At 39.7% G+C, this 14,576-nt stretch overlaps 1 protein-coding gene across 1 annotated transcript; it reads right to left on the bottom strand.

The window, feature by feature from the left end:
• Nucleotides 1-1,282: 1,282 nt before the first annotated feature.
• On the bottom strand, nucleotides 1,283-14,038 carry LOC147440915 (uncharacterized). Its single transcript, XM_086482713.1, has 5 exons — nucleotides 13,708-14,038; nucleotides 12,678-12,864; nucleotides 10,973-11,242; nucleotides 6,263-6,341; nucleotides 1,283-1,588 (listed from the first exon to the last, which is right to left on the bottom strand). The coding sequence occupies exons 1-5, from the start codon at nucleotides 13,974-13,976 to the stop codon at nucleotides 1,386-1,388; spliced, it is 1,008 nt and encodes a 335-aa protein (XP_086338839.1). The 5' UTR covers nucleotides 13,977-14,038; the 3' UTR covers nucleotides 1,283-1,385.
• Between the last annotated feature and the right edge of the window lie 538 nt (nucleotides 14,039-14,576).

Here is a 14,576-nt window from a genome sequence, read left to right as displayed (position 1 = left end):
ACGCTATTAGACGGAAATGGACAAGCTCACCTCTGTGTGTGTGTGTGTTTGTGTTGGGGGGGTGTGTTGTTTTCGGGGGGAGAGAGAGAGAGAGAGCGAGAGAGAGAGAGGATGGGTTGGAAGAGATCACAAGAAGTTTTGGACAAATTCTCACAATATTTCTCACATTGTGACTTACCTCAACATCATGAGCTTGTGTGAGGGAGGCGTTGCATACCTAGCTAGGTATGCGGTGCCTCTCGAGCAGAAGCTCATGATGTTATGCATTGTATGAAAAACATTGAGAAAGACTCCATTTTCCTACATGAGAAAATTTCTAAATCTCCTTGTGGATATCTGCACCATTGAGGATGCCCAAGGTAGTCTCGCTATTTTTGATGGCAAGCTTGCAAGTATGTTGGCAAATCGTGAGGGAATTCTTGGAAGTTAATTTCACCTTTTGGGATGATTAAATTGGCAAAACCCTATGTTCTTTCTCAACCTTTACTTGTTGGTAACTGACTCAAGAGAGGGATGGCAAAGTCATGCAACCAAGCTCATAGATTACACCAATAGGAAATTTGGAAGGTTATTTAGAGCGACTTGCAAGAAATTATATTTCTCTCTTTAGAAATATTTTTTTTATATGCACTCGTATTTATTGACTACGTCCAAAAGGACAACCAAACGTTTACTGAGTATGTCCAAAAAGACAACTAGACACTCTGAAAAGTAAACCTAATTTTCAAACAATCTTTGAAAATGGTCACCTTTTTATTCAATGCAAGCGTCTTTTTCATACGATAGATGTTGCTTGTTCAAGTACACATGTTAGGGTACCCCCACACGAGGAAAGGGAAATTGTCTTGAGTTATCCCCCTTCCCTCAAATAATTTTACCTCAAAGAGGTAAGTTATAAAATATGCCCTCCCTCCTTTTGTGTGTCCATGAGAAAAATTCAATCAAATCAATCACTGCATGCCTTGTCTTATAATTACCCTGTCATGGATGGCCCCTCTTATAAGAGATCTTACAGTGGGTTTTTTGTACAGAAACAAAACATCATTTTGCAATTAGGAGCAAAAAATTCCTTTGGCAAGCCAAAAAAGAAGCAAACCTTGATAAGCTGCCAAGTGATATGATTCTCTTTAAAGTACCTCATAAGTAGGTGTGTGCATGTAAATACCATTGACTTTACTCTGTGTGTATGTGTGCGTGTGTGTGTTCACGTGAATGGGAGAGCGACTTAGAGAGAGAGAGAAAGAGAGAGAGAGAGAGAGAGAGAGAGTGAGTGAGTTTGCAATTGTATAAAATTTTGTCTTGTTAAAACACTTATACATTTTTTTGACTCCTAGAATGACTTCTCTTTCCTAGTGAAATATACTGTAGGGGTTGTGAGGCACAAACTATATTTTTTCTGCAAAGTTTACTACGTTTGCTCCTGCCTTTGGCTTGAGATTTTTCTTGATGTATTCCTGTAAGCATTGGTCAGTCTCTAGAACATAATTCATTAGTTGTTCCTTGAATTTGTCCTTGAAGAAATCAGCCAGTTCTGATCTAACGTCTTCTTGATGGAATATTTTCATCTCACAACCACGTCCTTCTTTAGCTGAATTGAAGAAATCCAAAAGAAAATTAACTAGTCTTAGTAAAACCCATGGTTCAGTGAGTGTTTGTAGCTATATGACACAAGAAGTTTCACAATAATTCCCACACTGTGACTTACCTCAACATCATGAGCTTCTGTGAGGGAGGCACCAGTGACCACATACCTAGCTAGGTACGATTGGGGGCGGGGGACCCACCGGGCCGGTGGTCCCTTGCCCCCAATCGTACCTAGCTAGATATGCGGTGCCTTTTGAGCAAAAGCTCATGATGTTATGCATTGTATGCAAAACACTGAAAAAGACTCCGATTTCCTACATGAGAAAATTTCTAATCTTCTTGTGAGGGTGTGTATCTTTGTGTCTTTTTTTCTTTGTATGTTTGTGTTTAGGTGTATATTGTGTGTGTGTGTGTGTGTGTGTGTGTGTGTGTGTGTGTGAGTGAGAGAGAGAGAGAGAGAGAGAGAGAGAGAGAGAGAGAGAGAGAGAACATGTATATGTTTGTTATCCTGCCATTTTATTAGAAATTTTATTATATATTTTGTATACAATTCGAAGCTTTTCATCACTTTGAATTTTTCTCTTTAATATGCACGTGAAAATTGAGCAATGAAAGTTCCTTGTATCACCTTTAAATTGAGATCAATATATGAAAAGAAGCTTGTGGTAAAACGTGATTTAAAGTTCATGTAGGTTCGGTGTTCACTATTCAAAACTACAAAGTTTTCCATACTCTCAATACTGGTCCACTTTAAATAAATATCAATAATTGAAAAGATTCCCATGAATCTCTAACTCCCCCTCCCCTCCCTCATGGAGCGGCCCTCCTCCCCTGCCACTTGTACTCGCCATGCTGTTGTCACTCCTCGCATCCCCCCCGCCCCCCCCCCCCCCCCCCCCCCCCACACACATGCACACACACACGCCTTCCTCCCCTTCATCTCACCACGCTCCTCTAAACCCTTGCTCTGCATACAACCATGTTGCCTATCAAATCGAAAGCTCAAAAACGCAGGCGGAGAGAGAGACAGAGAGAGAGAGAGAGAGCACGATCTACATTCGGCATGCCAAGTTGAGGTTGCATGTTGTGTGTACTCTGTAGTTCAAGCCGTGTGTGTGTGTGTGTGTGTGTGTGTGTGTGTGTGTGTGTGTGTGCGTGTGCGCGTGTCCGAGTTGAGGCCACCCCTTCCTCGTCGCCTCTCCTCAACTCTTGTGCGCCTTCTCCCTTGCCACCCTCAACCTCCTCCCCCCCCCTCTCTCTCTCTCTCTCTCTCTCTCTCTCTCTTCGATATTCAAATAGTTTGCCTGTCGGCCTCCTCCAACCACTTGTTCTTCCATTATTATCATGAGGACCCTTTTCATACACCCTTCTCCAGAAAGTTCTCGCAAGATTCTTCTCCTGTTTCTTTTCCAAAATGTGTAAGACATACTCTTTTTCTTTTTTTTGCAAAACTCACAATAACGAGTAGATTATATTGATTAATCCAAAAAAATAGAAATTCTTACCATGCTTGTGCCTAGCCATGACATCTTCCATTGAGTTTCCATACTCTCATTTTACAAGCTATCATTTCATGCGACAGTCAATTTGCGATGAAACCAAAGAGTGGGAAGAGATTATAAGACAAAAAAGGGGATGCTTGAGTAGCTTGTAACCCAAAATGAGCCTCAATTAGTTCTTTAGTTTCGTGGAGAAGCTAGTTATAGGGCTCAATCCCCCCCCCTCAACAACACCACAACCCAACTCACAACAGTGAATGTATGAATTGTATTAACCAAGATAATGTACAAAGATACCTCAAGCTCGTGACGAGCCTTGAGGGCTAACAGGTTACAATGGATAACAACAGGGCTATCCTACGAGGCAAACAACAATAGGTCAATTCTATCCAATCAAAACAGCATTACAAGCCCAAACCCAATCATAAGATGTTTTCCTTTTCTCTATGTAGACAATCAATTCCTTGTTGTCACTTACTATTTCGATAAATCTTGCAGTAACAAGAGCTTTCTCAAACATCCTACGGTTCTTGGCCTTCCAAATTTCTTTTAAGTAGCAAAACCTGACAATTTGCATGCATACCAAGAGCGCGTGACTTTTTACCCTCATCCCTCCAAACAATACGTCATTCTTGAAGAAGCCTATCATCCATGTTCTTTGCACCCACTTGCACATTTTCCCTACTAGGCCACAGATAGCCGGATAGTCCTTGAAGAGGTGAGGGAGGTCCTCACGCGCCAAATTACAGCTACTACATTTATTGGGGCCGATCCCTCTGGCATGAACATTCACTCCTGTCGGCAAAGCTCCCACTAGTACTTTCCATAAAAGGCACTTCATTGACATGGACCATTGGGGAGTCCAAATGTTATTCACCACCACCTTCCATCTCGCTTTTGGTCACTGCTTTCCTCATTGCTTGTTGAGGGGAGAGAACCAATCAGAAGAGACCATCAGAGCATGATAAACCTACTTAGTTCTTGGTTTTTGAAAAGCCTATTTTTGGCCCATCGCCACGCTTTCCATTCGAGGTCGGAATCACACACCGGCATACAACATTTTTCAGCTCTTCCAAAACTTTGACTGCCAGTAACCTTTCCGGCCTGCTTAGCTTGAACTGGGATGCAATTTGATCAATACCTTTCCATCTCCTGTTACTATGATTCCAAAAATGGGCCAAATGACTTAGACCTTTATTGTTCATCTTTCTGGTTGTGTCCCTCAAAAGAGGGATCAATGGAATATTACCACCTTTAGAGAGCAGGGGACCAATGATTGATAGATTTCTAGAAGTATTTGGTGAGTTCACCCATTCTAATGTCTCCACTGCCTTACTGCATTTTCGAACAAGCTCGCCCGTTAATCCTCCCAGCTTAAGGTTGGACCACCTAGGGGCTATCAGCTTGTCGTGTACCTCCAGGCCTTTCCACTGGCCTCCTTGAGTGAAGAGTTTAGCCTTCCCAATCATTTCCGTTAGCATAATTTCCCATGCCTGGCCCTCCACAGAAATTATCGTAAGAAATTTGACATTGGGCCTCTGCATGGGTAGCAGAGTTAATGATCTCCATCCCTCCCTGCTCCACAGGTCTTGCAACGGAACCCATTATACCCATTACCAAGGCACCGTGTCCTTGGTATTAGTTTTCCATAAGAACCTATTCATTGGTTTCAGGAACTCCTTTTAATGGTACTTGGCCAGTTTGAGAATAGGGCTGGTGAAGTCTATGTACACGATCAAGAAGGAATTAATCACTTTGACCTTGCTAGGGAAGGGGAGCAACACATACTCCCATCTTTTCATCTTACTCCTAGCTTTGTCTAAGACCCATTAAAATCCTTACTTATGCATTACCCTGACCCTCAGCAGAGCACCCAGGTGTCTAAAGATCGCCTTTTGAAACTATCTCTCCGGTCCATACAGACAGATTGAAAGAATCGTTTTCTGACAAAGAGATCAATCTTGATTTTTCCACATTGCATTTTGATCCTGAGGCTACGGCGAATGTTTGCACAATCTCCAAATCTCTTCTAGCTGTCCGTGGATCCGCTTTGAGAAAGAGCAAGGAGTCATCCGCGTACAACTTTGCAAGGAGTTGGTTGTTGTTATGCAGGGCCATGCCTTTGATCTCCCCTTTTGCAGCATTGTCTTCCACCATTGTTACCAACGGAAGACAATAGGGCTCAATCCTAAAACTAGGCAATAGATGGACAATGCAATGGAGGTTGGCCCTTTGTGAGCTCTGAGGATGTGGTCATGTGAGCATGATTTATTTGTTATGTACATAGCTAGTCCAAAATCGGTAGCTATATATAACCCTTGCATTGTTGTATGATGACAAATAATTGGTGCAAACTAATAACTACGCCTGGCATGACCATTGCCTAACATATACTTGTCTATTACTACTATTGTCTCACAATGCGTGGTAACTCTTGTGCATAGCTTGATGTCTAAAATGAACTTATTTAACTTTGGTGGTTACATCACTAGTAACTGCACCAAACAACTTAGCTAATCTAGTTTTTGAATTTCCCTAGTGATGCATTTCCTAGTTTTTGAATCTCTAATAATTCACCTTTGCAAAAATTGAAGAATAGACTTCAAGAGTTTGAGATCTCTAAATACCCTTCTTTGTAGACTGATGAGTTTCAAAGAATTGGATCTCAACCAACCCACATGCAATTGGCAAGTACATCTAATATAGCATCTACTAAGAAAGTGGACATGCAATGCATTGTTATCAATTACTTTTTGAAATAATTGTGCATCATGCATAGTCACATGTGCACCAGTTATTTGTCACACATATATATATATATATATATATATATATATATATATATATATATATATATATATATATATATATATAACTATGCAAGTCTTATAAGTTGCATCAGTAACCTATTATTTATAATTGGTGCATGCGTGACCACATACATCCTTCCACCAATAGTTCAAGATTTTTCTTTGGCAATATGTTATGGATAGACCACTTAAAATGCCATGTGCTTCACAATGCTTATCCTCGCTACCTTTAAGATCTTTGACTAACCAAAATTAGAAAACATCAATTCTATTTTTTTAAGTGCTCAGTTGAGCTTGAATTGCATTGAACTCAAAAAGTTACAAATAGGCCCGGCATAACATCACTTCTTAAAAAGATACGTTGTATACCTTTTGAGATCCTCCATCCAGATAAGTAACTTTTGATAACTATATGTTTGGGTTTGGGTGCCTTGGGATGATCACATGCCTGCACACAATAAACCGTGTTTACTACTTCCCATCTCACACAAAACCCTAAAAGTTCATTTTGGCAAAATATGATCATAATTATGACTTCAATTAGAAAATTCTTGTACAATGAGATCATGCTCTAAGAGTATTTGTGTATGTATTTGAATGCACATAGCAAGTGTACAATTGTATGTCCCGATTGTTAATCAAAGATCGAGCTCGATCCGGGGGATCCACCTATAGTACTAGGGAGACATCATCTGTGTGCAACAGAATCGTCTTATTTACTCATATATACGGGACTTCTCTTTGTAACATCTGCATTTTCAGCCTTTAAAATCCCCCTAATAGTCACATGATAATATACACAATAACCCTTAGTGAATACCCCAGGGATATCGACCATAATCTCATTGTACCTTAATTTTCAAGGTCAAAATTTGGGCATTTTATTTTATAAAACTCAATAAATACCTTAAAGTTTGGCATAAATCTTTTATTTTTTTGCAAAACTCACACATAAGACCATAGAACCACCAAAAAAGGAACCAAAGGTGCCATGGACATCATAAATACTCCCACTCTTGCATGATATCCTCTCCAGAACATAGCATGATCACAAGACACTAGAGACAACATAGGATTCATAGTGCTTTAACAAAAAAGCTTGACATCAGCTAGACACGGAGCCACACTACAAAACAGAGCAAGAGAAGAGCATAAGAAAAAGAAGCGCATATGGGGGAGCCCTTTACACTCCATCACCACACGAGAACACTAAGGATTGCCACAGGAGCAAGTTGGCATGGAATGCAATGAAATCACCACCAAATAGGCCTTTTAGGAGGGCCATGCACCTTTCAATAGCAAAGAGAGAACCCCAAGGCGGTCATGATCCAGGTTGGCTACCACTACCATCCTGACCTCCTCAGGTTTTGCTCCCCAAGCTTAGAGAACTCAACCGCTGTTGCAGTAGAGTGATGCGCTAGGAAGGGCAGCCTCCACCAACTCAAAAAAAAAGGGGATGGAAAAGGGCAGCCTGGACGAACAAGGCATTGGCACCCTGCAACCCACCCTGAGGAACACCGCCCTCTTCACCTCCTCGTTGTAGCTACCAGTAACACCACCCATGAGCAGTCCGACTTCGTGGCCTCAGAGGCCGCAACCAAGAGATGGACTTGCTCTGCAGAGAGTTTGGCATAAATCTTAGTTTTATTATTAGCTTGACCAAAAATCAAAGCAGAGAGATTTTCTTTTCTTTTTGGGAAATTTCCACATTATGTGGGGTATCTGTATTAAAAGTAGAAAGAAAAATACACCGCTACCCATCCAAAATTGCCTTGGTATAGGGACTTATGGACTACACTGTACTTGGCTTTTACAAAGAGCCAGCAACCCATATAGCCATAAACATTAGAGATTGATGGGGTACTCATTTCTTCTTTTTTAATACTATTATGTCTCTTTTGTTTATTCTAATTTATTTTCTCCACTCATATTTGTGAGTATGGAAAAAAAAATTCTTACAATTTTGAATTGCTCATTGGCCACACTCCTATCTGCAATTGGCTCACATCCACTATGTCTACTATCTGGAGGAGACTGCTACAAAAGGGGATGTTCCAAAACTCTCACTTCCAAGGAGTAGAAAATTGTTGGCAAAATTGTGTACAGACGATTCTTTGCTCTTTATAAAAGTCAACTCCCAAATGCTAAAAAGACCCTTGAGATTGTCCAAACGTTTGCAACTCCATCAAGCTCTTGTGCAACATCAAAAAAACAAGGTTGATTTCGCTCACTGAAAATGACTCATTTGACCCTGTCAAATGGTCAGGGGAGATTGTTTCAAAAGCCACAGTGTTCAAGCACCTGAATGCACCACTAGGAGTAGACATCTCAGGCAGTCATTGGTTCGATTGGGTCCTAAACAAATTTAGCAATAAGAGGAGAAGGTGGGAGTACACAAGCCTCCCTTTTCACAATAGAGTGATGGTGATTATTACTCCTTCATGATTCCATACATATCCTTTGTCTCACCTATCTTGAAAATGGCCAATTGCAATTGGAAAGAATTTCTAAAACCCATCATATGGTTCCTATGGAAAAACAACACAAAAGTCACAACTCCATGGCAGTGGGGGAAATGTGAATGGGTGGAAAGACTCAAGGACCAAGGTGGAATTGGGATCTTGGACCTAGTGATACATGAAAAAGCCATCTCTGCAAAGCTAGAAGTATCCTTAACAACTCAAAGGCAGGATTGGGTGGTCATGGCATGGGATATGATGCACAAAATAGAGCTTATTTTCCAACAAGGCCCATGAGAGGAGGCTAAACTGCATTTCAAAATGCTTGTCACAAGGTGGACTTTTTTGCAGCTTGGAGGCTGCATGAGTGACTTACTAAGGAAGTGTAACAATGACATTGTCACTAGAATGGGGTAATGCCTTCAGATACTTCCATCCTACATTGGTTCCCTTGGATCTCTAAGCTATGAAGAGGATCCTTTTGGAGAGAAGTTTCCTAAAAGGTGAATAACAAAGGGATCTTCAAGCTGGCACATCTGTGAAACAATGACAACTTGTGGTGGATGGATGTGGACTAACATGTGGGGCAACATAATGTGTATCTAAATGAAAGGATTGTGGATCAGTAGGGTCTCAAAAGTTTTGTATGGTCTCAAAAGTTTTGTATGATTATTCAATGTATGTTGCAAAGAAGAAGCTCGATTCGAAATCTTGGCATTGGCCCAAGGACAAAAAAAAATATGCTTACCAAAACATTAGGAATCTATAACAAGCTAACTTATAAAGCAGATTACTTGACTCCGCTTACCAAATTGTGGAGAGTGATTTTGTTAGAAGAGAAATGGTTGCAATATATAAACAATATTGAGGAGATGAAATGGCCAAGCTCGATGATGATTTGGAAGGTGCTATGGGGGCTATTCCAATAGCTATAAGATTCTTGCTAGAGGGATTGGCATTGATATTTGCTCTTGGTACAAAGTGGCTTCAGAGGATCCCTTGAATTTTCTTAAAGAGACTACCCTTCCTCACAGGGTCTTGCCACCCAAATCAAACAAATGGATGCAAAGGATGTGGAAGATACTCTTGCTTAGGAATGATTTCATTATGGGATGGAGAAGGTTTTAGAACCAAGCAATTTTGGTATGCACACAAATCACCAGATACAGCTATCTAAAGTAGAGATGGAAAGTCTAGAGTCTTTAGGTCTTCGAGAGAAAATTTGTGTTAGTTCAATTCAATGATATCGTGTGTGGAAGCCCTAAATTTGTATATTTATTAGGACCGAGAGTAGGGTCATATGTGCAAGTTGTAGAATGGAAACATGGACTAAGTTGCATCAACAACTCGATTGGTGCTTGCTTAGGGAAACAGACAACTGATCTTCCACTCGATTTCTAGATAAGAAAAAACAAGGTCTCTTGCTTATGAATTGTACAACCCATTTTTTGGAAATGTTGTCCCCTCAAGGCACATGTAGTGCTTGAGGTCCATTGTACAATCTTGATTGAGTTAATATAACATGTGCACTCACAATTGTGAGTATGCAAGAAGAAAAAAAAAAGAATTTCCTACAATTTTTTGAAGGGTAGCGTTTTTCTAGCCCTTCTCTAGAATGGTAAAGCCCCTTGGAAGGGTGTTGCACCCTTCTAATTTTAGGGTTGCATGTGATAAGTAGTTCAAAAGTTTGAAAATATTCAATTGAAAATATCCAAAAGAAAATGAAATATTCAATAGGAAAACTACCATGCATATTATCCATGTGATTTTGCGTCATTTCATTAACCAACATGTTTTTTTGCCTAAGTTTAGTGATTCTACACTAACTACAACTTACCAAGTCAAAAGGTAGATTCGCTAATATTTTCTCACAAAATTTTTATATTCTTCTCAATGCAACAGTGTATTTTGAAATGGGCTAGAAGTCAATAAAGCTTTATAGTAAAAGAATATATCCATAGGAGTTATTTGATGACTCAATTTTTTGCTCTTTAATGGTTCAGAAAGATCCTCTCAAACAGGGCTAGAAAAATACATTTTTTCTAACCGAAGAAAATAAGGGCAAACTTGAAATTCTCCCGGTTTTTAGGTCAAAATTTGAACCTTTTGCTGGTAATTACACTAAAACTTGTGAAAGTTTCCCGGTTTTCTTCAAGGCAAGCTCAAAATCTAACCGGGATTTTATAATTTCAGCCGGTTAAAATACACTAGACCCCGGGTTTTTTTCTAACACTGTCCGAGTCCTTTCCTTGGACTTAGGTGATGTATTATTTGTCTCACTGTAATTAAAATTACATTTTTCTTTTAATTGTCTAACTAATTTAATTGTGAAGTGTAACATAAAATGCAGCCTAGATCTCTCAAAATAAGCTCTTATGATACATGCACATATCTATCTAGCAATTTTGATAAAATTTCAAGACTGTGCATGTGTAAGCAAAAGCTATTTTTGGTTGAAGAAAATACTGGCCATCTAGAACATTTTATATCAAATAATTGATCTATATCTCCAAATGAAAACCTTCTTTCAATAATTACCTTTAACATATGCATGAAATACGAAATAAATGAAGAAGCATTTATAATTATATGCAATCATGTTTTGATATAGATAACACACCTTTGTTACACAAAAGTGTGTTTGATCTGCAACTCTCTCCCAAAGCTTTGTGGCGAGCACATACTCTCTTGAACCAATGACTGGATAAGCCTTGATGGCATGCCAAGTTTCTATTCCGGTATCCGAGTCAAAATCTAATACTGTGAAACTTTTAAGCAATTTGTCATTTTTCAACTTGTAGTCATTGTCTGTCATAAAATCCCGTATTTGATTTGTATCTGGGTAGTATTTGTAGCGTGTTGTGCTTAGATATTGCATTGGACCTCTACCCTACCATGGAAAGGGAGGAGCACAAATTCCCACCTATTTAGTTAATATTACTCTGCCACTCACAATTGCGAGTATGGCAAAAAAAAAAGGGTATTGCATTGGAATTTTTTACTATCTTTAAAATCTTCTAATTAGGATTCCATCCATTTGAAAACATTTTGTGTCAATTATTTCTTTCCATATTATCATGGTCATATATTTTAGTTATTTCTTTACAAGACAATAATTTCTTAAATATAATTACACCACCGATAGATACTTTTTTTAAAAATGAATTTCAAAGGCTATACTTTTTGGATTAGTCAAAGCTTATACATGTAAACTTTACCACAGCTATTGTAGCTTCAATATATTTGTTGCTAAGCATTTTTCAACTCCCACAATTTGATAAAAGTTTAAAATAACAATTGTTTACAAACCATAGATCCTAACAAGAAAACTAAATACAGATCTATTTTTGAAAAACATATGATATTAGAGTGTCCAAACAAGACACTCTAATATATGCATGTATTGTCCAAACGGGACAAGATGTAGTCTGATCTATTTGGGAATACAATATATTTATAATATATAAGGGGGGAAGGATCCCCCCGGCAGGCCGGCCCGGCCCACATGACACCATTTCTTGCATCCTGTCAATGCAATTTGTAGCCTAGCGACATAGGGACACACACACACACATATTATTGTGAATTACTATGTAGGTGGCACCTACATACTAATTCCGAACAATGTCTCTTTGTGAATGATTCAATGTTGAATAGGTAAGACACTACTTACAATAAGATGAAGAGTAGCCTTCATAAGGACTATCACCACAAGTATAGTAGTCACCACATGTACAACTAGTAACCGTTAACATGCACACCTACATAAACACCACCATCTTTTGCGTATTTCAAAAGCCAAGATCAAGGTCTTTGTAGCATCTTATGTTAAGCATTGGGATGCTTGCCCATATTTCTAAGGAGGTGATGTAGCATCGGCCGCTTTTCCTTTAACTTAGTAGCATCACTGTTGATCGAGCACATGTAATGTAAAAGCAACTGCATACACTTCTTACAGTAAGAGTGCTAGCCTCCAAGCAATGCGGGTTTCAGTTTGAGTCCAGTAGTGTGCCACTCGATAGTCACCTTTTGAGTAATCTTGTGGATATGTATCTCTACGCATGGAAGTGTATATGTATATGTGTGCATGGCCTAGATACCTATTTGCATACAAATGTTCCTCTAAAAGATGTAGACTCTAGAGATTCGAAAAAGATACAAAGCGAGAAATCAGAAGTACACTTAGGCAATCATTATACAAACATATTGAAGAGAATAAACAAAATCCATATCACTGCAACCATATTATACTCAAAGGAGAAAAAAGAATTTGGTAATTTTTCACAAAGCATTTTGTATCTCAAACATACAAGAATTGAACACACCTTGGGGCTTCGTCCAAGCAACTTATACTCCAGTGTTGGTAACACTCTATTTGGTATGATTCCATGCCAGCTCCCAGAATTTTCACTTTGAAAACAACTCTCCAAATCCTTTAAATGTTGATATGTGATGAGGGGTTGCGTTGCTTTGCTTGTCGATGCAACTTCCCTGTTATCGTTTTTCATAACCCTGCCGTGATACACATGAATAATTTTTATTGCAAAAATGTAGTATGGTAGATATCAAAGAGCTAGGAAGAAGAAGCTAAGAGCATGATGGTTTTTCTCTCAGAAAAGCATTTTTTTTTTTATAGAGGCTTGACAACATTACTTTGAAGACATAAGGGGCAATCATCTCTCTAAAGCTCAAGATGCATGTAGCCACTATGTGGCAACCATTCTGAGGCTCAAACTTTGTGTGTGTGTGTGTGTGAGAGAGATATATATATACTAGTACGGCCGGCCGCCCTCTCTCTCTCCCCCCTCTTTCCCTCTTTATCGCGTGCAAAGGGGCTTTTTTTAGTTTTGGACTTTAACCCTCAGATCGCAGATTGCGACACGTGTAAAGGACTCCCCCTTCCGCCATATTATGTTAGCAAGTATATATATATATATATATATATATATATATATATATATATATTATTATTATTATTATATCTATCTTTTATAGAGGCAACCCATTTTGATGTTGAATTAGCTTGTTTTATTGAAGTTTATGAGGTGGTGGCCAATTCACCAACTCATCTATCGGCCTATAATGGGACACCATTTCTTCCCTTCTTCTTCTCTCTCTCTCTCTCTCTCTCTCTCTCTCTCTCTCTCGCACGCGCACACACACTTGTTCATGAACCAAGCATATGGATCTAAAGGAAATGTGGGTCCACTCTTATACACTAGAGGCACGTTTACGCTTTTAATTTGAAGACACCAATGAAGCATGCTCTTAGTCATTTCCAAGAGTCTGCATTGAAGTTTTCTTGTTCCATACCAAAACAAACAACAGGAAAATGAAGAAGAAGAGCATACATACATAGGGGTCTCAGATGAGGTGCTCGGAAGAACCGTCTCTTCCGAGACGCTGGAATGGAAGGAACATAGAGGAGGGGGGGCGTCTCTCATGGCTAGCTGCCTCCTGCGAATTGCGAGGCCAGCAATCAAAAGCACAGCTCCACATACCAAGATGGTACCTTTTTTCTCCTTGCACCATCTTATCAGACATTCACAATTCAATTCGGCCCTCCGCCCTCCTCCTCCTCCTCCTCCTCCTCCTCCTTCCCCTTCCCCTTCTTTCACAGGCATTGCAGATGAGGACAGCTTTTCTCTCTCTCTCTCTCTCTCTCTCTCTCTCTCTCTCTCTCTGTGTGTGTGTGTCTGAGGCAAGCTTTAAAGAAAGCGAACACATTATCTTAATAAAGACGAGATCCATCAAGGAAGCGTGTGCTTGCTTCGCACTGTATGCCCCCCCCGCCCCGCCCCGTTCTCTCACATTGTTGCTACGACGTAAGAATCTCTCCTCTCTTCCAATTTTCTTTATTTTTAAGTGGAAAAGAAAGGAGGGGCGAAAGGCTGCCCGCGGTGGTGTGTGCACCTCGTCACTAATTGACACCTCCCTAGGACAATCCGGACCATCTGATCACCATTTGAACCACGTGTGAACTAAGAGTGAACTCGAGAGGTATGTGCACCACACCGAATTTGGTGTGAACTCGATGTGAACTAAGTGTGAGTTTGGTGGGAACTTGGCAGGGTATGCACTCCACACCAAATTTGGTGTGAATCGAGGTGTGAACTAGATGTAAACTTGTCTGCGACGTCGTTATCTATAAACTTACCACACACATACCTTTCAACTGAAAATGGTGGTGTGAATTCACTTTGAGTTTAGCTCACCCCAAGTTC

The sequence above is a fragment of the Adiantum capillus-veneris genome, chromosome 15 (assembly GCF_014529385.1).
Source record: "Adiantum capillus-veneris isolate H3 chromosome 15, ASM1452938v2, whole genome shotgun sequence".
In the NCBI taxonomy this organism is placed as follows: Eukaryota; Viridiplantae; Streptophyta; class Polypodiopsida; order Polypodiales; family Pteridaceae; genus Adiantum; species Adiantum capillus-veneris.
The sequence above is the reverse complement of the archived record's forward strand: the minus strand, read 5'-3'. Positions and strand labels throughout refer to the sequence as shown.